This window comes from Callorhinus ursinus, unplaced genomic scaffold, assembly GCF_003265705.2.
Source record: "Callorhinus ursinus isolate GAN/ISIS: 27379988/994484 unplaced genomic scaffold, GSC_fseal_2.0 scaffold15, whole genome shotgun sequence".
Lineage (NCBI taxonomy): Eukaryota > Metazoa > Chordata > Mammalia > Carnivora > Otariidae > Callorhinus > Callorhinus ursinus.
In genome coordinates this window covers 25,078,698-25,103,727 of record NW_027397077.1, presented here as the reverse complement: position 1 = coordinate 25,103,727, position 25,030 = coordinate 25,078,698, and the positions used below count along the sequence as shown (strand labels likewise).

At 38.1% G+C, this 25,030-nt stretch overlaps 1 protein-coding gene across 9 annotated transcripts in view; it reads right to left on the bottom strand.

Moving 5' to 3' along the window:
* Nucleotides 1–25,030, bottom strand: part of MITF (melanocyte inducing transcription factor) — a 214,133-nt gene that overhangs the window by 72,270 nt on the left and 116,833 nt on the right. For 6 of the 9 annotated variants that reach the window (XM_025885074.2, XM_025885075.2, XM_025885076.2 and 3 more), the window contains one exon: nt 14,434–14,683. In XM_025885074.2, coding sequence (XP_025740859.1) covers nt 14,434–14,683 — 250 coding nt within the window. Of the gene's footprint in view, nt 1–14,433; nt 14,684–19,534; nt 19,640–25,030 lie in introns of all 9 variants that reach the window. The other 3 variants (XM_073901537.1, XM_073901538.1, XM_073901539.1) reach the window with 2 other exon arrangements.

Below are 25,030 nucleotides of genomic sequence, written 5' to 3'. Positions count from 1 at the left end.
AGTTAAAAGAATCTTTATACCTCCCATAGACCACTGGAGAAATTAATTCCAGATCGTATATACAATCAACTTTCCTTGCCTTTTGCCAAAGTATTAACTTTTAATCATTTCTCAAGCACCCATTATGCGGCTGAGTCATCGTGGACGTGGTGTGTGTCCCTGGTTGAAATGGTGACGAAAGTGATCAGCATTAATAAATACTGTGCCTCGTACAGAGCTAAGTGCTTTGCAAGCACCATGTCACTGGCTTCTCACAGTAACCCTATGAACGAGAGACTTCTATTATCCTTGTCATACAGACAAGGGAACTATGGTTCAGAAAGGATCTGGACAGTGCCAATCTAACTCCTGATCCCATGCCCTTTCAATGTGAGAACAGGCACAGCACATAATCAAACACCTTTGGGCAAGAGTTCTTTGAATTTTTAATTGAAAAATGGTAACTCTACCAGAAAAGCAAAATTTGGGGGCAGAAATTTGCCAGGGGCATCTTAGGGTTATTTCTGATTTCCTCCTCTTAGTAGGAAGGAAGATAAGACCATAATCTTTATCTTCTGGTGGAAGCAAAGTGCACTTGATGGCTCCTATGTGAGCCAAGCCTCTTTGAAAGCTGGACTTAGGTCCACACTCTGGTTGTACTAGTGAAGGACTCCAGCATCAGAACGAGTTGGTCTTGCCTGTGAAGCTTCCAAAAATGAACCTTTGTTTTATTCCAACCAGGGGGCAAGTTGGCCACATGCACTGGATATACTGCCTTCAGGCAGAAAACTAATACTGGAAAAGAAAAAAGAAAGAAAAACACTTTCTGTTGATGTCAATGCATCAGTGTAAAAGGCAAAGCCAAGACTATGGTCACGTCAGTGAAGACCTTTGATGTCACAGACTGACACATCAAGGGCCTTCTGCTTGTGAAATTATAGATGTTAGAGTCCCTTGGACTCTGAAAGGCCATTTTGTGTTACCACTTAACTAAATCCAATTTGACAAAAGGAATGTAGTTTCCAAAAGCAGAATTTAAGTAACAGTTGATAGTTAAAGTTTCTTAAAAAGTAGCTCTTAATCTTTCTTAAAAGTCAAATGCCTTAAGGCCCCATTTGATTAGGAATTGTGCTTTTAATTTTTGTTAAGAAATGTATAGAAGTAAGGGAAAAAATGAAATCCATGGTTCTTGTATCAACTTGCACTCTGTTCATCACAGCAGTGTCAACATTTACTTAAAGCAGCGATGTATGGTATATATGCAAGTGAGGTATAAATTTAGTTGATAAATATCTGTGGCCAGTGGATTTACTGACCCTTCAGAGCTCCTCCAAAGGCACAGTGGTTTCTGTAGCTTAAAGTAGGAACCACTGTGTAATTTTAGAATTGCTTATTTCTCGTCTCCATGGGATTTTACAGGATTAATCTATTATTATCAACTTTGCACAAGTACAAGACTCCAAAGGGCCACTGGATATTTTGCAACTTCTCTCTCTTTTTAGAGAGAGAGAGAGAGAGCACACATGCATGAGCAAGTGGTGGAGGGCAGAGGGTGAAAGAGGATCCTAAGCAGGCTCCACACCCAGCACAGAGCCCGACACAGGGCTCCACCTCAGGACCCTGAGATCATGACCTCAGCCAAAATCAAGAGTCGGATGCTTAGCCCACTGAGCCACCCAGGTGTCCCTGTTTCACAACTTCTACTTACCAATTTTACCTGAAAGCAACATCTACTTTGTCATTCTCCTCCCCTCTCTTCTCAAATAAGTGCCTACCTATTGTAACACTCTTGGAAATTTGCCACAACTCTTGACATATTTACCGTAGATCTAAGAAGCCCTACAGGAAAGAAACTTGGTTGACTTTATTTATACTAGTGTTTCCCAATTTTCCTTACGTTTCTTACAAATTAACTTCCAGACTTCTACAGCAATGATTTTCAAACATGAGCATGCATTAGAATTTTCCAGAGGGCTGGCTAAAACAGAGATTAATGGCCCCACCTCAGAGCTTCTGGCTCAACAGGTCTGGAATGGACTCAAGGAATTTGTGTTTCTAAAGAGCTCCCAGACATTGCAGGGGCTCTAGGCCCCCCGGCCACACTTTGAAAGCCACTGAGTTACAGAATATTCTCCCAGAAACACCATGTAGGATTAAGTTCTACACACATTAGCTTCACGTCAAACTGAGTAAAATTTTACATCAAGATTAAATGTCCTTCCAGAATGTTATGGCTTTCCCCCCGTCTATGAGATATCGGTGGTCTTAAGTGTCCATAAAAATGGACACAATGACCCATACTCTTAACACTAAATTATGAATTCTATCAAGATGATGCCAATTAATGAGTTGAAAAATTCTTGAGGTATATGATTTTAATATAAACCTGGAAAGCTATTAGGAAAATTGAAATCAACTTTATAATGGCCTATATGTTTATTAACTTACATCAAGATGATAATAAAAGAAGTAATAAACATTGAGAAAATATATAACTCCAGGCTAAGGCAATCATAAAATCTAACAACACAACGATTTTTCTTTCTGGAAGTCACAGCATAGTTAATATTTTTGCTCTCTTGACTTTCTTGCTTGTTGTAATTGTACAAGAATGCTACTTTGTAGGCTTTTACTATTATATAAAGAACAAATTAATCTCTCCAAAACAGTTTAATTCCAGTATAATCAACTCATTGTTTGCATTAGGAGTAACAAGGTATCTAATAAAATTTAAATTATCATTTTAGGTGTATTATTTCTGGTTTAATAAACGGTCAAAACTGGTATCAAAACAGAAAACTTGGGTGCCCAGTGAATAAGAAAAGGAAGAAAAATGGTTTTGTTGAATTATTAGCTGTGCTGAAAATGCCTAAAAATATACTGTAAGTTAATGGAAAAAAAGTTGCCTTAGCGACATGAGCATGGACAAAAATCATATATAAAACCCCACCAGAACCACTGGCTTTCAATAACTTACATGCAATTTCATTATAATGAATATACAGTACATTAGTTAATCCTAGGATTAACCAATCTCCTTTTCCTTCAATGTCTTTTTCTGCATCAAGAACCTTTTATCAATGTTAAAATGCTTATATATTCCCAGGGTCTGAGACATCTTGAACACGCTAGACAGGCGCTAGGTAAGTGTGACATGCAGAGGTTTGAAAAGAAATTGGATTGGGAGCATGAATAAGATGTGTGACTAACAAGTCAAGAGCTGTTACCGCGCTCAGGCCTGAATGGAAGGCTGTTGGCAGAGACAGGTCCAAATGCCACATCACCAAGGGTGACTCTTCACTGTGCTCTCAGGTTGAGAGGCTATTTTTGACATAAAATATCAACCATACATGAGGTATGTCAGCTAACCTGGGCTCCAAAGGGTTGTGAGAAGGAAAATAGTGATTAAATTTTTTAGGTTCTCTTTGGTGGGGAGGGAGGCCGTAGGGAACCAATTGTATTGGGCAGGTGTCATGGCGGCATAGAAGGATGTCAACAGGGGCACCTGGGTGGCTCAGTTGCTGAGCGTCTGCCTTCGGCTCAGGTCATAATCCCAGGGTCCTGGGATCAAGCCCCACATCGGGCTCCCTGCTCAGCAGGAAGCCTGCTTCTCCCTCTCCCACTCCCCCTGCTGGTGTTCCCTCTCTCGCTGTCTCCCTCTCTGTCAAATGAATAAATAAAATCTTGATTAAAAAAAAAAAGAAAGATGTCAACATGGAGATGATATTAATTACTGTATTTAGGTAATTAGTAACTAGAAATTATTATACCATTCATTATCAACAAAAATAAAGCAGAATCGTTTACTGAGCACTTTCCATCCACCCGGCACTGTGTTAAATGCTTTGGGTCTGTGCTAACACAGAAGTCGCAGGCCACGTGTGGCTATTGATAGTGCTGCAAATATGGCCAGTGTGACTCAGAAAATGAATTTTTTACTTTTATTTCATTTAAATCCAAATTTAAAGATATATACTCAATTTAGTTATTAGGAATCTTTTACATATGTTTGAGACAACTTGAGGAATCTTTTACATATGTTTGAGACAAAGTATAGGCATCTACTTTTTCAACTGTAAATCTCAGAAAAGCTAAACACAGATCGAGCAATTCCAATGAAAGTTTAGCATCGAACTGAGATGTACTTACAGACGGAAAATACACACTCGATTTTGAAGACTTGGTATGAAAAGCCTAGTATGAAGACTTATTATGAAAAATAAAAAGAATGAAAAGATCTTGTTAATAATTTTTATATGATATCTTGAAATGATAATACTTGGGATATACTGGGTAAAATAAAATGTACTATTAAATTGCTTTTCTTTTCGCTGCTTTTAATGTGACCACTAGGAAACTTAAATTACCGTATGTGGCTCACATTCTGTGTCTACTGGGCAGCACTGATTTAGGTGTACAATCTCGTTTAATTCTCACAAAAACTTCTACAGAGCAGGTACTCTGACCTCCATTTCACAGACGAGGACACTGAGGCCCAGAGAGAATGGTAAACTTGCCCAGTCACCCAGTTAAGTATGGGAGCCAAGCTAATACTAGGTTTTCAATCAGGGAAGCTGATTATGATTGCCTCCCAAAGCATGAAGAAGCACACCAGTTGGCACGAATGGAAATTTAGCATCCAAATAATAATTTACTACATTGTATGGATACCAAGATTACAAGGCTGAAGTCACAAGGTTCTGTACTTCTCACAAATTCAATCTTTTCAGATTAAGCTGCCTGTCATAAATATCACCAAACACTTAACGATGCAGGAGGAGCACAGACTATTACTACAGCCTGTCTTACCAGACGAGGGATTCCAATTAAATTCCATCAAACTACACTGAGCCGATACACTTTGACAAGCACCTCACATCCAAAACCTCCAAGAGCCTGGAATTTTTTTTTTCTAATTTGCTCCCCCGTTCTCTTCACCAAGAGACAAAAGAAAACCCAGTAAAATGCTGAATGGGGTAAAAGCAAACACAACAAAGTTAGCAGGGGCCTATAAATGGCCCTTCAGAATTTGTAAAAATACAAAAACAAGAGGGCGCATTTCCATCACTGCACAATATCGCTTTTGTTTAAGAGCCAAGTCTCAGGCTTGAAACGTGTTGGTAATAAATCAGCAGGCATTATTTTAAATCAACTGGTTTTATGAAATAAGCCAAGAGTTGAAAGAGGCAGGACTAATTACCAACATTCCTTGATGAATTACTTAGCGGCGTGTGCTAAGTCAATGTGCGTCTACGTCTTGATCCCCAATTTTATCCCATACTTATTTCCCAGGAGGTAAAAAGAACATGTGGCTAATTAAGGCACCGATCTCCACAGCCAGAAGTACTCAAGGTAAGATTTCTTTCGAAAAAAAGAAAAGGTTCTTTGCCTGGTACTTATTAATCTAATTTTTACTACTTCACTAGAAAAACAGAGCTAATCTTGTCACCTTTAGGCAGTCTGAACTACCATGCAGTGCTCAGAAAAAATGTTACATATTTGTAATTTAGCCAATAAGAATTTCTTAAGCCCTTCCTAACCAGCAGGAATGTCTCTGGTTTGTCGCTTCTAATTAAGTCTCAACAAAATTTCTAGCTCCTAAATTTTAATTATACAAAACTCAGGGCCAACGGGAGATTACGACAAAGCTATGCCTGGTGGTAAGGTAGCAGAAATCTGAATTTCGCTTTTCATGTTGGGCCTCTTAACTACTTTTGAAAATTATTCACAACCTGGTGATTCAAATCCTTTTCCTCATTTTTAATTTTCAGGACCTGTACACCTTGCAATCTTTCCTGCAGGAAAGGCCATGAGAGTTACAGGATGTGTGGAAATCTAGTCAACTCACCTGACAGACGAACTGTACTGTTCAGAAAGTTGTGAGCGAAGAGAACTTTTTCAAGGCTCCTAAATAAAATATACTGGAGACACTCACTTTAATTACATTAAGAATATATGCACACACTCTCCTAATAAAAACATAAAATAAGGCCTTTGACCGCCACCACCTCTAATCCTAAAACCCACTCCAGAGGTAACTAATACAAACAGTTTGGTACAGATTCATCTAGACCCTTTACTAAAACATTAGTTTTTAAAAGAATGGTTAAAACAATTCTTTTCCTCAGACCACTCTCAAGCAGACTCCTACTTCATCTGCTTTGTAAATGCTCCAATTTTGATTCATCTCATTTGTGCAAAGTTATAAATTAATATGCAAAAACATCCAACTTCATAAACAAAGTCTGAAAGCCAGGAACTATATTTTCCTTAAAGTTCAAAATGACACTCAAAGAAGTCAATAAAAAGAGACATATTCAGGACAAGAGCTAATATTCTAGCCCTGATTGCAGCTATACCCTTGCACAAAGCCACTGTGCTGATTTACATATTTTTAAACACAGATCCCACCCACTTATTTTAGTAGGGCAATGGTAAAATTAGATTGTGCTTACACATGTCCACAATCTCTGTTGTTCAAGGTTGTATTTACAAAAGGTGGTCTTTCAAATCTAAGCCCTCCCTCTCATTGCTGGGAATAAGTAGGTAACATTCGTGAAGAAGACTAGTGCCTTTCTGTATAGTGATATGATTGACATTATTCACTTAAAATTTGCTTGAAAGCAAACAGAAAAACAATCATAATTGAAGCTCCAGTTTTAAGTGCTACAATATAGCAAAAGCTTTAATACTGCAGGAGGGCAGGATAAGGAAAACTAAAAATGCAACCATAATTGCAGGAGAAAATTCCTATTAAAAGATATGTGTGAGTCTATCAAAATCAGTATTTCAAAAGCAATTTGCTGCAAAACAAATGCACTATATATAAAACATACATAGCTATAAAGGACATGAATTGGGATAGCCTGAAGCCAAGAGGATCTTTAGAACATAAGTGATCCTGAGTTACGATTTTTGGATGTTGTCACAGAAACTTTCACTGTAGTGCTTTTTTGTTCAATAATGATACTATAACTAAACCATAAATTACCATTGTGGTCACTGTGGCCAGGCAGTCCTTTTATGCAATAAGAACACATCCAGATCTTTCATCTGGAGGAGACTCAGGGATCCACTCTAATTATTCAATATAGATGGCCCCTTAATAATTCTAAGTTCTTCAGATCATGTATCCTTCCATTAAACCTATAAAACTCCTCTAAAGTTTCTCTCTGACCTCCCACTTTGCTCTAACATACTCTGTTACTGGTGATTCTTTAGAAATGTTTACAGTATGTCCTTGTATGTCCTTGAGCTCTATAGAAAACACAGAGGCAGCGGGGGATGTGGTTATAAGTAGACAGGGTAGGGTGTGGAGCCTAACTGTGTGTCAACAGTGACAAATCTGTCTGTGCCTCAGTTTCCTCATCTGGAAGATGGGGCTTATCCTATCTAGCCCATAGGGTTGCTAGAGGAATAAATCAGATAAAGAATATGAAGTATTTGGCCTACCACCCAATACAGCCAATAATCAATGTCTGTATAGTCACTGTCTTTCCTCCCCCAAGTTGTTTCAGGCAATACCACATTTATACTAGTAATTCTTTTTTATTTACTTATTTATTTCTACTTATTTAATTTTTTTAAGTAAACTCCACCCCCAATGTGAGGCTCGAACTCACAAACCTGAGATCAAGAGTCGCATGCTCTACTTACACTCTACTGGCTAGGCACCTCTACCCCAGTAATTCTTATTAAAATTTTAAGCTGTGGCCTGAAGCTGTGTAATAAACACTTGCTGCAGGCCCTAGGCTACCATGTCACTTGAGAGCGTAACACAACTCCTTCTCCCTCCTGAAGTTTCTCAGGCCATTTACTCTAAGAGAGGTACTACCACCAATGGTTAAGCAATCTGAGCCATGGAATCTTAACTGAGTGGGTTCAAATTCTGACTGTTCCCACCTGCTTCTCTAGCTTTGGATGAGCTGCTTACCCTTTGCCTTAGTTCCCACATCTGTGACATGGGGATGCTAATACTAACTGCCCGGAGCTGGACATACCAACCATGACTGATATTCTAACAGTTCTCCTTGGGAGACACAGACTGGCTGGAATGTAGGAGTCCCATCGATGAGAGCCTTGGTAAGTGTTCTCTAAACAAAGAGAGGAGTTGAGGAAAGTGCTAAGTACTCTACAGGAATGTTCCTCAAGCTTTTTTTCATCATCACCCCCCCTTAAGGAGCCTTTTTAGACATTTTTCCCCCAAATTGCCTCTCCTCAATCCCACATCCATGAAATTTTAACAGGCACCTAAACTTTATATACAACGGCCCTTTAGAGGCCCAAACCACTCTAACAACTATGACTTTTTGCCCTCCAAGGACCAATCTCTGCCCCCCCGAGGGGCAATATCACCCTTGTTGAGGATGCATGCTTTACAGATCCCATGACATTAAAAGGAAATTACCATTCAGAGTCAAATTTTAAAAGCCCACTTCAATTTTCAGTCCTTACTCCTAGGCCCCCAACCTTAATATTCTCCATAAAACACTACCCTAATCTCCACTGGTACTGAATGATGAGAACTGTGTCAATGAACAGAGACACACTTTATTAGCATGGCTTCTTTTAATAGCAGAAAGAGAAGATGCTGAGCAGGCACATGCTCACATAAGCCCCCAAGAAGACTTTGGTGGTTGCAACGTAGCTCAGTGACAAGATGATAACGATCCTTATGCCTAAAGAGAAAGTGTCCTTCCCAAACCTGCATGGTCCAGGTGTCCACTGAGTGCAGCTGGCCTACCCACAACCTAAGGAAATCAAATCACCCGGATTCTATTGTACTCCTCTGCCACATAAAAATGGCCCTGTGGTCACAGGAAGATAAATTACTTACATTTTCTGCGAATATTACCAAGTGAGTGAGTGATTAGAGCTGATGTTTCAATGTTTTCAGAAAAGTGGAATTAATTCATACACTTAACTGTGTCAAGACTAAATATTTTGTTAAGATAGCTGCTCTAACCATGGCCCCGCCCATTTAAGTGGACCAGGCCTAATAATCTAAGCAGAGATGACTCTCTTCAGCCAGCATTTCATTACTAGTTACTAGTCACTGAAAGCACTGCAGACAGAGAACAATATCTAAAATTAATCAGTGTGCATTTACAGATATTCTTACACTACTTAGCCTGTGTTAAGTTTGATTTTACCAATTGAAGACAAGTTAATGGAGCAGCTTCCTGTGCCAGCCCTGAGATGACTAAATCCTTACCCACAGGGGTTTGTAAAGCAGCAAGGGAGGCAAACAGTCTGTCAGTCAGTGCTCATGGAAGCTGGCACACACTTGTGTCCCCAGAATGATCTAACTGCTTTCCAAACACAGAGTAAGAAGTTCCCACTCCGCCCCACTTCGGGAAGAACAGTCTGAAGCAAGAGTCTCAAAGTAGAGAGAATCCAGAAGAAACACTGTTTCTTTTGTTCTGTTTGTAAATGTGAACAAAGAGAAAGGCAGGGTTTATGTCTACTGATCAAAGCTGCCTAATATATTTCTTCAGACCTTGCTCCCACAAAAGGCAATTGTGGGATGGGAAAACAGCAGAGGTCAGGGAGGCTATACCCTAAACAGCTAAGAGCAGCTTCTTCCAAGGAGCTCGAGGGAGGGAAGAGGTGAGAGGGAAGGAAGGTGGGAGAGTTTCCAGTTGGGATTTTTCTTTCCCACTGTTCAAATTGGTTCCATGTTAACAAACATGGTCTACAATTTTTAAAAATCAATAAAAATGAGTTTTGAAGAGAAAGAAAATTACCTTATGTGTCACAATGAACACATCAAAATGATACAACCAGAAGACTCAAAGAGCCTATAGGGAAATGAAGTCTCTGGGAGGATGAGAAGTTGTATGAACCTGGAATCTGACCCCCGAAGAAGGATGTGGCCTTTGAGACACTGAGTTTGATCCAAAAATGAAAGGACCCCAAAGTTTATAAATAGTTCTGAAATCAAGGCTCACAGAATGTGTATATCACACCATCTAGTCACAAAAATATATGATGGACCACAGATGAACAAGAATAAATATGTGATGGCCCACAGACTATGGTATTAGAAGAATTCTTGGACATCCTTTCTTTTGGGGACAGCACCTGTAGCAACAGATTCCCTAAGTAAGAGGAACAATGTGAGCCTATCTGAGACATGCTGCACCTGTTCCTGATTCCTGTAGCCACCATGACACTAATAAGGTTCCGTATTCCTGGCTAAATAAATCAGGAACAAAATCTAAATGCATAGTGGAGTACGGAAATAGTCCCTTTCACTAATCTGTAACCCACCAACCCAAAGGAACTCCAACACCCTTTTTCGTGCTTCTGTATTAACCTCAAGGAGAAGCAACACCTTAAAAATTCTACATCAGGTCTTCTTCATAAGTTATGGACAAAAGGCCAACAAATCAGTCATGCACCTTTCCCTGGCTAGTGAAATCTCATGGACTACTGGGTGTAGAACAAGGTGACAAGGAAGCAGGACTTCCATCTTGGCTCACCAGAGTATCTAAACGGAATGCCACATTATTACACAACCAAATAAATGCCAAAGTAAATTGAGTTTACAAGGCAGCAGCCCTGGCAAATTGTTTGTACATTTCATGGAACACCAAGCACTGTTTCAAATTTTGCAGCAATCTGCCCAACTTCTTGGATTATCTGAGATTAAAAAAAGGGGGAAAAATATAGTCTTGCAAACTACTTAAAATATCCTAAAGTTACAAAAATACCTTTTTTTTCCTTTCACATTCATATAACCTTTCTCCCAAAGCAGAACAGAAAATTCCAATATACCATCCAGTCCAGAGAGAACAACATGCCTTTAAATTTTTAAATTCCAAGGTGAAGAAAAGAAGGGGATGGAGGAAGGAAGGGAAAACGTTGGTGATTCTGTACAAAACTCTGAACAGAGAAATGTCTTCAAACTATAAACTAATGTCTTCAAGTTATGAGCTGTCAGAGCCCTTGTTGTGGGAAGGAACAAAGGGAGAAATTCTGATGAACTTGCCAGTCCAAGATGAGAGCAACCAGCTGCTCCTCCAATCAGCCGGTGTTACAGATGAGACAGTGAGAACACAAGCCTGGTAAGCGTGCGGATGGTAACACAGAGCGTGGTTCTGTGATGCTTCCTTAACTATGAGACCTGACCTGCGTCTGCAGGGTCTACCCCTGGTTCCTCTGCTTTTGTTTGAAAGAAGCTAGATCAAACTGCAAAGCTAAGATGTGCATGACTCCCACGTCAACAAAACCCACTTGTGGAAGAAACTGCTTCCATTAATGGTTCCTAATGACTTTTTGTTAGTTCATAATTTGAAATATGAGATGTGTTCACTACGACGAATAATGCATTATGTATGCTAAGTGTTGGTTAATTTATGATAAAGAAGCATCCTTAAATTATAATACCCAGTTGAGTCGGGTTGTTCTTAAGAAATCCAGACAATATATCTAATACTTAAATATACAGCAGTAAGACTAATCAGTCCATATTACCCACCATGAAAGTCAATAATAAGAATAAAGCCACAAGGTAATTAAAGAAATACAGAAACAAGAAGCTAATCCTACAAAGCTTCGCAAACTTACAGACTAAACGGTGAAAACATGAGGAATAAGTAGTAATGCAAAATTTCCATGCTCTAATCTGAATTCCAAAGACTGGACCTAAGTTTACAGGAAACTGTCAACAATTTTTAAACATGCTTTATAAAGCTCCATTTTTTTTAAAGCCTAACTCTGCCAAAAAAAGGAATTAACCTGAAAACATGAAGTTAGCTTTTCAAAAATCATTCAACCCACTGATAGTAAAATGTTGGTAATGAGTGTGCGTGTGTGATCTTCCATCAAGTTCTCGAAAACCAGTAGGAGATGGGGAGATTTAACCAGGATTCTCTATAGCACTTGCTACCACATCTGACTATACACACCGACCTCCCCTGAGAAGCAGGTATGTTCTGTTTTAGCAATTTAAATCTTCAAAAATTAAATGAAGAATTTACTGACGCTACACTATGAAAAAATATGTTCAACATAATCTGTATCATAATGCTCTCAATTACTATATTTGCTATTACTCATTCCTTGAAAATGTATATTCATAAAAAAACAGTCCAAGATTAAGCAAATTAACTGTTTTTACTATGAACTTTACAATTTAACTTTAGAAAATTACGCTTATGATTTAAAAACCATAAAAGGGAAAAGAAAAAAAAAAGACCACATTTCTCTCACTTACCTTTCTATAGTAAGTCTTTCATAATAATATTTTCATATATAAAAGTTTTGAAAATATGTAAACTATTTTTAAGTACCAAATCCTTAAGTATCTGGAGCCATCCCTTACATACTACTCTCCCCAAAAATATTATTTGAATTTCTTAGAATGTCATTTTATAGGAAATCACATATTTTTATTTGGTCTTTTATCAAAGGGCACTACAATTTGTATAAACAGCTATCAAACCCGTCTGCATTCCTATACCAACTATACTTTTTTTTTATATGACATACTTCACTAGTTTATATACTGAAGTATAAAAATGCGCAACTTAAACTATATTCAGCTTGAAATACAGATTTACCAATTGCTCATTTTTAGTTAGCTTGGGATTTCTATGTCTAATAATTTATTTGTGCTTTAACTTGGGACATTTTTCTGTGATACCTAAATTGAAGGTTGTAGCTCCAGCCACTGTTACCAGGACACAACAACATATAAGGAAAAATGGGTGTATTATTCAAACCACATAGTATAGGTTTTCATTCTAAGCATTTTCAAAATAACATTTTAAGTAATAAAAACATTTAGGAATGATATCCATTTTAAGATGATACAGAAATGGTATTTCAATGCATTTGCATACGGGGTGATTTCCGCACCATCACATGTAATTGCCTTTACAGAAATACTGATTGCAATTAATATACTTTAATACAATATGAAACATTACCTTTGAATTGGACAAAAATCACTACTAGCACAAATCCATGTCATCTCTTCTACAATGTATCCTTCAGATTTAAAAAGTAGACTATTCTGGTGAATAAAACAGACATATTTCTCCACATTTTATTATAACTTAACTCATAAAACTTTAAATTCATCTAACTTTAAAAGGCATAGACAAAACAACTGTGATTCCTGTGAACACCAAAAAACTTGGTTTTTGTCAATTTTCACCCAAGCACAATGGAAAGATTGAATGTATAATCTATTCCCAAAGGAAAACTTGCCTTTATGGTGGCGGAGGGGAGGGGAAAAAATATCCATTAATTGTGGCAATATCTAGAACTTCAATCACATCAGAGTAATATTATATGCTAAACTGTTTGGATCTTTTTGGCCCTCACCAAATTTCTGCTTGTTTTTTCATGAAAGAGCTTCCTTATTTCATCACTACATCTTAAAAGAGTCTATGCAAATAAAAAACAACTGACTTTAAATTTGTTTTTCAAGAATCTTTCCCACTTCCTGGTAAGAATCATATATTGCTTCCAGTTATAATACATCATCCCTCTATTTACTTTAATTGTAAACTTTAAATGGTGGGAGATGTTTTTATCTGAGCACACGAATGAATGCAAAGACCAACAATGAATCACCAGTGTGTAAAGTTCACATTGTTTAATGAACACTAACACTTGGGACTCTTTCAAATGAATCAATTAGGTGAATGGGTTAAAAAAAGGTTCTTTTAAGCAAGGAAGTTCCCTTACTTGCCCTTTTAGCTTTCCTTGCCTCAGTCATATTGAAGAGTTGGAATGTTTATCTTTAAACAAGGAGTATGTCCAATGTGATGTGGAGGACACACGTGTGAGATGGAATTCTATTCTTAGACTTGTTACAGTTTTCCCCAGTAATTAGGAAGCTATATGTCCCTGATAGAATGATGCTAACAAGCTCCTGCAGTTTCTACTCTAGCAAGAAATCAAAGAGCCCCAAAACAGACCACTTCAGTTAAAGGATGATGCATTTCGGTTATTAAAGTGAAGAAAGCTCTCCTACAGTTTTATCCCAGAAGAGACTTTCTAAAATGGTCAGATCCTAGAGCCAAGATTGCTTACTAAATAAAGAGAAAATTAAAAGAATCACCATGGAACATTTGGAGGCGGGGAAAAAAATACATTAAGTTATTAGAAGAGATTTGTTTCAGGTAACTTAGACATTTTGAAACTTTCCCAAAAGGAAAATATGGAAAAATATCATCACACCTGATGCCTATTCCTACCTGCTATTTCTCGTGGAACACCGACACTCTTCCCCCATTTAGTGAGGGCTACTACTCCATTACTTTGCGCCCTTCTTTGAGCATGCAAAGCCATGTAGCATCAGTAGAGTTGGCACCAACAAGACAGATAGGATTCAGACGGGTTAATCTGACCAAAAACACGAGATAAATAAAACACCCAGGAAATGGAAAATGTTGGTCTGGAAGAGGGCTTGGCCCCGCCAACGAGAGCGACACGTACCTTAAGGACTTCCATCGGCACCTGGGTGGCAGAGGGAAGGGTGGTGGGTACGCTGACGTTTATGGCTGGGGTCGGACTCACAGGCACTCTCTGCTGCATGAACTGGGCGGCCTGCAGCTTCTGTTGCTGCTCCCTTCGCTCCTGCTCCTGCATTTGCTCACGCATGAGTTGCTGGCGTAGCAAGATGCGTGATGTCATACTGGAGGAGCTTATCGGAGGCTTGGAGGCCCCAGGATGCTCCTCGGAACTGCTGTGGGAAAACCAAAAAAAAAAGGCACAACATTTAGTTTCCTAATGAGACCTCTCGTCTGCATTTTGGGGGGTATCCTAAATTGCACCCAACTATGAAATGAGCCTGTGTGACTATAATCAAGTCGCAGAATGGTACTCCACGTAATTGAAAATCAAGAGGTGACAGGATTTAAGTCATTAGGAGTTGAATTAAAATAAGTCAGCTTGATTGCATCTAGGCATTTTTATCATGCGGCTTATTTTTTTTTTAACATTTTATACCACATACTACTCATCACCACCAAATATAGCGCCGCCATATGAAGTGCCAAGAAGCAGTGCGTCTTAATGGCACCCAGATTTCCACATTTAAAAATAAATTGCTTGATTTGCTTTTTCATAACTGAATCTAACCAAATAACTACTCCTACATGTTATCTAAATTCCTTGAAGACGTCTAAGATGTTTACTAACGCGGAATAATTTAAAGAAAAGGTGAACTTTGTCATGGGGAAATTCTGCAAGGATATGGGAAGTAAAAACCATTAATGAAAGAAGCATTTGGACCAGAATGTTAACACAGGGCTCGACTTCAGGCTTCGGTAAGGGGGCAGAGGACGAGCTGGTTTGACAACGCAATTCTCCGTCTGGTTTTCTTTGTACGGTCTTTTCTCCTGATTCATCTTGGCAAGCTCTCTCCTACACGTGTCTGCGAGATCCCCATGCGACCTACTTCTAATGGTTTTGGTGCTCGCTGTATCCAAAATTACAGAAAAAGCTTAAACACTAGTCCTAAGTTAGGATAAAAAGACTTCCTAATTTTCCTAAATATGGGTTGTGACTGCTTATCTTGCCAGCTCTACAGTATCAACAAGTTATTCAACCTCCCTCTGCCTTAGTTACCTTATCCGGGAAAGATGGATAATAATAGTTTTTTACACATTTACTCATTTATCAAGGAGAGCTGGTTTAAAAACTTCTGTTACATTCCTTATATTTTATGGCCCTACCTCTTCGGGATTTTGTGCGGATTAAATAAAATAATGTACATAAATAGCCTAGTACAATGAGTGCCATGTAGTACTACCTCAATAAAGGTTTGTCGTTGCTATTATTATTAGCTAGAATTTTTCGTTATTTCCAGCAATATGGTTTTCTTTAAAAAAAAAATCTCTGTTTAGGGCAAACAGTGCAAAATCTTTTAGTACCTGAAAACAGAAAAACAGTAACATTTGAGAAAATGTTCACCCTCAAGGAAGTCACTCATCCAGGGAAATATGTGAAGCTTTAGCTTTCTCCCTTGAGTATAAACCCCAGTCCTGTCTTCACCTTCCAACGAAAGACAAAATAAAGACTTTAAGCCATTGGCCGTCCTTATGAACTCCTTAAAGATAGGAACCTTCAAACTCTGCAGGTAACAAAACATGCTAACAGATGAGGAGATGTTTGTGTTTCTCCCTCACATGGTTCCAGAAAACTACATGATAAAAATTACACCAGCAGTTAACCTACTACTCACCATAGGAAATCAATTCAGGGAATTATGATAGGATCATATAATGCAATACTATGCAGCCATTCAAAGTGCTGAAGAAATATATTTATGGTTGGAATTGAATCTACACAATATAATAAACTTAGAAACGCCAGCTGCGAAAAAAAAAAAAGTGTTCGAGGTATGACCTAATTAAAAAAAATAAATGTTCACTACCAGAACAAGTGTCCTGATAATGCTAGTCTGAACCATTGCTGGCACAGTCCTTTAAGGCATATTACAAAAAGCACAAGAAAAACAACATTATCAAAAAGCTGTAACACTGTTCAGACAATCTGACTCAGAAATTTCATCGATGGACAGTTTTCCTAAAAACGTAACTCAGAAATATGGAAAACCTGATACTGCAAAGCTATTTACAAATTGCAAAATATTCTGAACCACCTAAATTTCCTCCCTAATATGAGAATGACTACATAAATTATTAGGGGAGATACTGGTCAAAAGGCACAAACTTTTAGTTATGAGATCAGGTTCTAGGGATCCAATGTTCATCATGGCAACTATAGTAATAAAACTTATTGTACACGTGAAATTTGCTGCAAGAGTAGATCTTAAGTGTTCTCATAGCAAAAAAAAGAAAGAAAGAAAGAAACAGAAAAGAAATAGCATCTACATGATGGACGTGTTAATTAGTTTGACTGTAATCACTTCACAATGTATACATAAATCAAATCATCACGTTATACACCCTTAAATACATATAACTTTTGTCAATTGTGCCTCAATAAAACTGGGGGAAAAACAAAGCCATTTAAAAGATTTAAGCATAAAATTGGTTTTAAAAAAGTAAGTTGTAATATATGAATTTGATAACATACTACTTTTTCAAAAACTGCACAACTACAAAGTGAGAAAAGTATATAATAAGAATAAAATAAAAAGTAGCAATCAAAAGTGTATTTATGTTTTAATTTAAAATAAGTAAGGTGTGTGTATGTATGTACACAAATACACATGCCTAGTAGGGACTGTATCAAGGTGATCTTAGCTTTCAGATGTAGAGTGGAATTAGAGGTTAATTTCTTTCTTTTTTTTTGTTTTTCCCCCCTAAATTATAATAAAGCCAAAATATTTTTTTTCAATGGCAGAATATATGTCTCTAATTTAAGAACATGAATTTACAAACATGAAGGAATGACTTGGTAATCAAAGTCACCCTTTGCCTGGAGAAAAAGAGACAGGGTCTATCACACTGACTGTATTTTGACCGTAGGAAGGGAAAGTACTGAGAGTATCCAGTGCCTTGGTTCTCGTGGACAACTTCAGCATTCCAGAAAACCTAAACCCTCTGTCCTTTACAGTTTCCTACAGACACGCACAGACTGAACAATGTGAATACTCTGCTTCTTATTTTAATATCATGCACTCATCCACATGGTAAGAACACCTAGACGTTACTCAAAATAATCTATTCACCAGGTAAGGCTCTACTTAGAAGAACATAAAAAGCAAATGTATTTTCCCACTTTTGAGTGTGTGTTCAAAGCTCAAATGTAGCTTCTTGAACGAAGAAAGGAAGCGGGAGGTGGGAGGGCCGGGGAGCAGCTCTTAAAAAATAAATAAATAAATAACGGGTCTTACTATTCAAAGCCTGTCAGGTTAAAACATTCCCAGAGAGACTGATCCTTTTGATAAAAACAGGAGCAAACCTTTGTGCTGTAGCAAATGCAGCTGTGGAATAATCGCACTAATTAGCTGCTCAAGACAAGCCATTGGCTGTGATACTGGGGGAAAAAATCCTTTCAATTAACAGTAAAGCATTCTTGAGACATCTTAAATTAAAATTACCAGTTATCAACCACACTAAGGCTTCAGACTTTAAGTTCACAATGATATCATTTAAAGCATTTGCTGAGATAGCCTATCAGAAAAAAATATGCATATTTATACAGTACGCCCCTATAAATAAATTGAAACTCCAATAAAGAAATGTAGCAGAGCTCGGCTAATTGAAATTATTTTAATAAATCTTCTAAAAAAATGCAAAAGGAAGACTGTAGTCACTCTGCACATACTCCCTGCAGGGTCTTTTTACATTGTTAAAGACGACTCCCAGATCCTCAGCTTTACTTGACAGTTTTTAAAGACCCCTGTCTCTTAGAAATAATTGAATCTGCAATTATAGACAAAAATGAAGATATCTACCCTTCAAAGTGTGAGCAGGACAAAGGAGCATCAGGTTTTAAACTCAAAGTTGCGGTTTACGTGAGAACATTACGTGTGGCTACAAAAGCTTATGTGTAAAATGAGGACCTGATGCTTTGGTCATTTAAGATCAGCAAGGAGAGTCGTCCAGATGAATTTAATTTTAAAAGCTAACCAAACTCATCCGGGGCCCCTGGAGCGCAATCTGCATTAGGTAATCCTAATTCTGTGAGTCTGATTCCTTTTAATCAGATTATGTAAAGGTCATTTATTCAACAACTACACGGTGAGTGTTCTCTCTGTGCCAGGTGCTGGGAATACCTGGTTTCTAATCTCACACAGTTTAAAGCCATGGTCACAGACATTTTTCTGAGATGCCCTAAAATTAAGTCAGTTATCCAGGTTATCTGACTCTTAAATAGATCCACATGGGAAGGTGTCTCTCTCACTGTAAGAAATCACCCTTTCAAAGCCAAGTAAAGGAAAGGCAAACGCCGTTACTAGCAATTCCCTGGAGCACGGAAACCTGACACACAACTTCCCCGAGAGCTGCCAATTTCTCAACGGGATTCGAGAAGGAAGGCCATCAACCGGACACAAGTTCTAGCTCAGTCACTGCTGAGCAGCCTGATCTTTAATGAGCCATTCAACCTCTCTGATCCTCTCCAAACCCCACCTCCCTAATGCATGGCTGTGACTGCGCTAATAATTACCGACATTAAATTCCTCAACACAGCAGCTGTTAGATGGACACCAGGCAGCCACCCATGGGGCCTGAGTTCCCAACTCCATGGCTGAATTTGTATTTTAACCTTCAAAGCCTCCCCATTCTCTCTGGGATGGCGCAGGTATGTGGACATGTGCTCCAAAATATCTCGTATATTCCTAAATTCAAATAGTCAATTCCGTTGCTTTCATTAACCTCTTAAATATATCAGATATTCCATGAAATCCAAATGACACTGGCCCACCCAAGATACCTTCATCTTTGACAGTGATGCCAATATCCCTTTAGTAGACCTTATGGTTCAGTTTGGTCTCCATATCATGGTAGGAAACCAGATGTCAGTTGAAATGTAGTCTCTAGGCTGAAGGAGATGACACACTCTTTCCTCTGTGTCCTCTCTTCAACTCCTCAGGCAGAGTCCAGCTCTGCCACTTACTAACCTGTGACTGTGGACGAGTCAGTCAAGGCCTTTGAGCTTCAGTTTTCCTTATTCATAAAGACTGTTTAATACATCTGCCTGTCAACATGGTGATGAGGATTAAAATCTATGATAGATGTAAACAAAATTAGCACGACTGGAACAAAGTCCAGTAAACTGGAGCAGAGTTCAAAATTAATAGTAGAAGAAACAGTAAACCATGAACCTGCTACTTCTTTTTTGATGCAAAGAAGCAATTTTGTATAAGCCCATATGCAAGTTTGGATGACAGCAGATTTATCTCTTAAGATAGGGAATCCCTATTTAATTCAGAGAATGGGACACAGTTTTGCAGGGGTGGAGGGAGATTATTTATCCTGCAATTGTCTCATGAGTAAAAATCCTAGCATTTTTTTCTCCAGGGAAAATTAATCTTCATTATAATCATTAAGTTGATAGAGCTCAAAGCCTAGCATTTGCCTGCACTGGAGTATAATGTAATTATGTCCAGGAAAGCACAATGGCTGAGGTTCAAATACACAGTGGAGACACAGGAAGGCACACAGGTGAGAAAGCCAGGTCATAGATAGGTTAAGGCACAGAAGTTTCCAAATGCAAGAGTGGCTGCCACAAAATTAGCTGAGAACACTGTTCCAGTGTCCATCCCTGGAAATTCGGATTTCCGGTAAGGTGAGGTTCAGGAATTAATATGTCTACAAAAATTCTGCAGCTGATTCTGATGCCTGACCATGTTCAGAAACTAATAGTGAAATACCTAAGGAGTTTAGTAGGGACTGAAACTAGCAGCTCTGATTCTTAGGTGAGAACACTTTCTTCCACATCTGAGGAAATTCATTCCATTCCCCACCTCCAGCAAGCCTGCCAAGAGCTCTGAAGTCTTTATTACTCTGATTTCAACATGTGGAATGGAATGAAATGGGGACTACTCACTCCTGCCAAATGGGCTATAAAACCAAACAAATAAAAACATCTGTCCAGAAAGTGCCAATGGATCTTTATGGTCACAATACAACTACGTTATCCTAAGAAAAAGGAACCAAAAGGCTGGATTTATAGAAACTGCCCCCAAATTAGTTTGTTCTGTCAGCAAAAAGAAATTCTTAAGAATCTTCTATGAGTGCCTCCAAGTGCACAAATCACTGAAGTAAGAGTTGGTCAATGGATTTATCTTTTTAAATGACAGTCTGGGTATTCAATACTTGAGAATGACCCGCCTTTCCATTATCTTAACCTTCCCTTTCCTTCTCAAGGCATCACTCTATAAACATAAGGATGACCTTTTTACCATGTACGGTAGAACCAAGCACCACTAAGAAAAGATATTATTACTTGTACTTTAAAATGCCTAAGGCAGTGGTCACTCATGTACATGGCAGAGCACCAGATTTCATAGTTCGGCTTCAAAAACTGACATCTTCTGGACTTCTGTCATCATCAACTCTGGGTTTTACTGGTCAAGAAAAAAAAAATGAAAACCTGCCAAAATTTTTCTGGTAACATTACCAGCTCAGACAATACATACTACAGGTTTCTGGCACAGAGAAAATAAAAAGGACTGCACAGTACAGCTTGTCTTTCTCCTCTCCTTTCCTTCACCTTCACCAAATATTTGGATGCTTCCCAAAAGCCAGGTTCTGCTAGATGTGAGGGAGATCATGGTGTCCCAAGTGGACAGCACTCCTGCGCTTTGAAGCTCTGTACCTTCCATTGTACGAAAGGAGGAAAACATTCTAAAAGAATCACCACTAATCACATTATGTTAAAAACTGAAATCTTCACTTTTCCACACCTAAACCCTAATTCATTGGTAAAAACTGGAGACTCTGCATCTATTCAGGATTAATATTCTTGAAGCTGGACCTCCAACAGGTATCAGGAAGAATAATCTCAATAACTGATTAGATCAAAGTTAAAGAGAACCCTAAAAAGACTCCCAGGATATCAATATTCTACAAAGGAGGGTTCAAAAAATGATTTTCTGGGGCTCAGGAAGAAAAGATTAGAACATTTCTTTATATATATTTTATCCATCATTTTTATTTTCTATTTTTGTACATGTTGTATAATGTAATGTAATTATAATGTAACAAAATAATGTGTATAACATATAAACATTATAAACATGTTTATAATTTACAAATAAAATAAAAATATGTTGAGAGAGTTTGCTTGAAAAAATTTAACTAGGAAGGATGATCAAAAATGTTCAAGAGACCTCTATAATATATGACCAATGTTCTTTCAGGCAATTTTCATCATGAGTTTTTAAGTTGGTTATTTTCCCCACTCCCAGAGTTTCTCACTTCTATACACTCTAACTAGGGAGAATATCAACTCTTACTAAAAGATGAAGTTGAATGATACGAGAATGCCATTTCCTCATTTTATGACCACAAATGTTCTCCATTTTCCACAGGTGCCACTATGGACTGGCATAATCTTAACACTCAATTCCCTTCAGGAAATTGCCTCTGAGAGCCAGGCCATCAAAAAGTTATAAAGGCGATAAAGTTAAGGTGGCCCCACACTCGAGCTTTCTGTCTTTCATATCAAGCTTTATTTATTTATTATACGACATGACATGATACTATACCTACAATGTTTCAAAACGAAGACTTCCTTGATGCATGTCTAGTACATAGCTACCGAGATGCAAAGGTTGCAAAACTGTGTGGAAATCAAAAGTACAAATGATGGCCTCAGGAGCAGCCTAGTATCCTGTCCCACTTCCTTGGTAAAGTACCCCGGTTTCACCATGAAGGACCAGGCTCCTCACTTTCAGTGCATGAGGTTATGATGTGCTACTAACTCCAGACATAGAAACACAACCCAGGATTAGCCAATCAGCATATCCACCGAATGGGCTTGTGCCCCAAGATGGTCCAGTAAGAGGCAGCCCTATGCCTGTGACTGCAACTACTGGGGTAAAAGAACTCTCCTTATGCAAAGATTTGGAAAGATGGTGGAATGTAAGTCTGGAATTTCCTGGGCCAACTGAAAAGAAAGCCAGACTAGGTGAAACAGTAATGTAAACTGAACGAAGAAACAGAGGATGGAGAACAAGAAGGAGCCAGCATGTGGATGACACTGAGCATCTGAATCAAATGATCCTTGAAGCCCTGAAAACCCTGCACATTGGATACTGATTTGCAAAGACCAGTCAATCTCCATTTTTTATTAAGCCAGTTTGATGTGCCCTGGGATACAACAGTTGGTTTTTGTGACATTTTAGAAAATATCATTCTAAAAAAAATAAAATTTCGGCCGAAAATCTACAACTCAAACAATCCAATATTCATTTTCCTATTTTCTCCTCAGTTTAGCTGGTACACTGCTACTCACAACATTTCCCAGATTTTCAGGAGCTAGGTTAGCTTCATGTCTAAGTTCTGCCATCATATCTCCTGGACTTTGGTTGTAATGGCTGGAGGTCCAGCAGCCACTCTGGATTGTAAGGATGAGGCCCAGACTTCAGAATGGAGCTGAAATGTGCATAGTCCTTCATGATCTGGTCTCCACGAGGAAAGGATTTTTTTATATTTTATTCACATATAGACTCCCCAGCACCCAGAGGACTACTTGGCACCTCATAGGCTCAAATAAATACCTGTTCAATGAATAAATTTGGTGTCTCTATCCTAACAAATATCCCACCTCTATTAAAATCAGATATTAGAATCTTATGTTGGAAGACCTTTCATCAGACCATTTGCTTGAATCATCCAGTGACAGAGAATACATTTTTCCAAAGAGCTCTGGGCTCTAGAGACCTACTATATTTCCTTAATTCTGAGACAAACTTTCCCTCTACATTTTAAGATTTCTCAATTCAGAACGGATTTTATAATCAATGTATATATTTAGTAGATCTTTTGCCCCAAATAATTGCCTTATAATTATAATCAATAGTGAACTTGATATAAGGAACTATATTTGATAGACAAATACTGTGGCACTGTAGTAACTGCGGCCCCCAAAAGCTCAAATGAGTAACCGATGGAGTAATTCAGAAATGTGTGCATTGGAGAAACCCACTCAATAAAAAGGCAGAGGAAGAAACATCAAATCGTTCATTATCTTAATGAAAATGCACAGAGCATAATAACAGAGATTAGCATAAGCTCTGGAGCCAGAATACCTAAGGTCGAAAACCTGGCTCTATCACTTCTCAGTTACACGACATGGGCAGGATTCTTCACCTGCCCAAACCTCAATTTTCTCATCTGCAAAATGGAAGTAGAAAAAAGCGCCTTTGTCACAGAGCAAGTATGGGAATTCAGTGTGCTAGGACAGGTAAGACCCTTGGAATGGTGGCCGGCACACCATGAACAATAAGGAGAAGTTATATAACTAAACTATGTTTTAATTCTTGATTTGGCATCCTCTGAGCATCTTCTTAATTATCTCAAAACTAGTGAAAACTGACAAGGTATTTTCTAGGAAGCCAAAACTCTTAGTATGTTGCCTTCTGCTATGGTGTTCCTCTGCTTTCCTAGAGGAAAATACAAAAGAAACAATTAATTCACAGTGTGCACCCTCCCTAAAAGAACAGGCACAAAGAATTTAACAGGCAACAGCTCAGTGAACAGTTTTATCAAAGATGTGTGCTAAGAATTTCCTTCTGAGAGTTCAGAAGGGAAGCATGCCCCTATGGTGACTATTTCCTTTAACCAGAAAAAGAAATTCAAAATCAATTAAGCAAAAGTAGTTCAAATTAAGAATTAACTTTGGTGTAAATTCAAGGGTGATATCATTACTGTCCTTAGGCTGCATCAGAGTGGCATGTTTTATCCACTCATGCCATCCACTAATTTGCATAAAATTGATATTTAAAAAATTAGCAAGTTGCACAGTATATCTTGGGTGTGAGTCACACAGAGCAGCCATCATCTCCTTAACTATTATCTGATTTGCGAAGCAGAAATTTATAACGTTTCTAAGATAATGACATTTTGAATACATAATTAAAATACATAAACTGTGTTCATAAAATGCTCTATCGTTTCAGAGAGGTAAGTAATTAAACTGCTTTAATGACCTACAGAATGAAAACAGTATCAATGAAAACAAAATACTGCCAAAATAGCGCAAGAAATTAGAAATCATTTTAAAAGCTACTCTGAGAACTTCTAAAGATGTACCTACTGAACATTATGAACTTCAACCGCACTTCAATTTGTGGAAATTTATTTTTTAAGAATCAAATTCTAAAAATAGTTCTGCTACATTTAGTATTTTTCCATTATTCTTGCCGTCTTTAAACACACCTTCACAAGCTGCTGAACATAATGCTTTTCTGACTTAATCAGAACCTCTCTCATGACCCAGGAACGTTCAGTAAATAATTATTAAGCTCCAGAGGTGGCTTTTGCATAAGCTGATTTGCTTGAATGCGTATTCAACTGAGGGACATAGCTTTTAGTATTGTTTCCAAATCTTATCACCTAATACTGAAAGTAAATGTTAAGGCGGGGGACACGTCTGGGGGGGGGGGCGG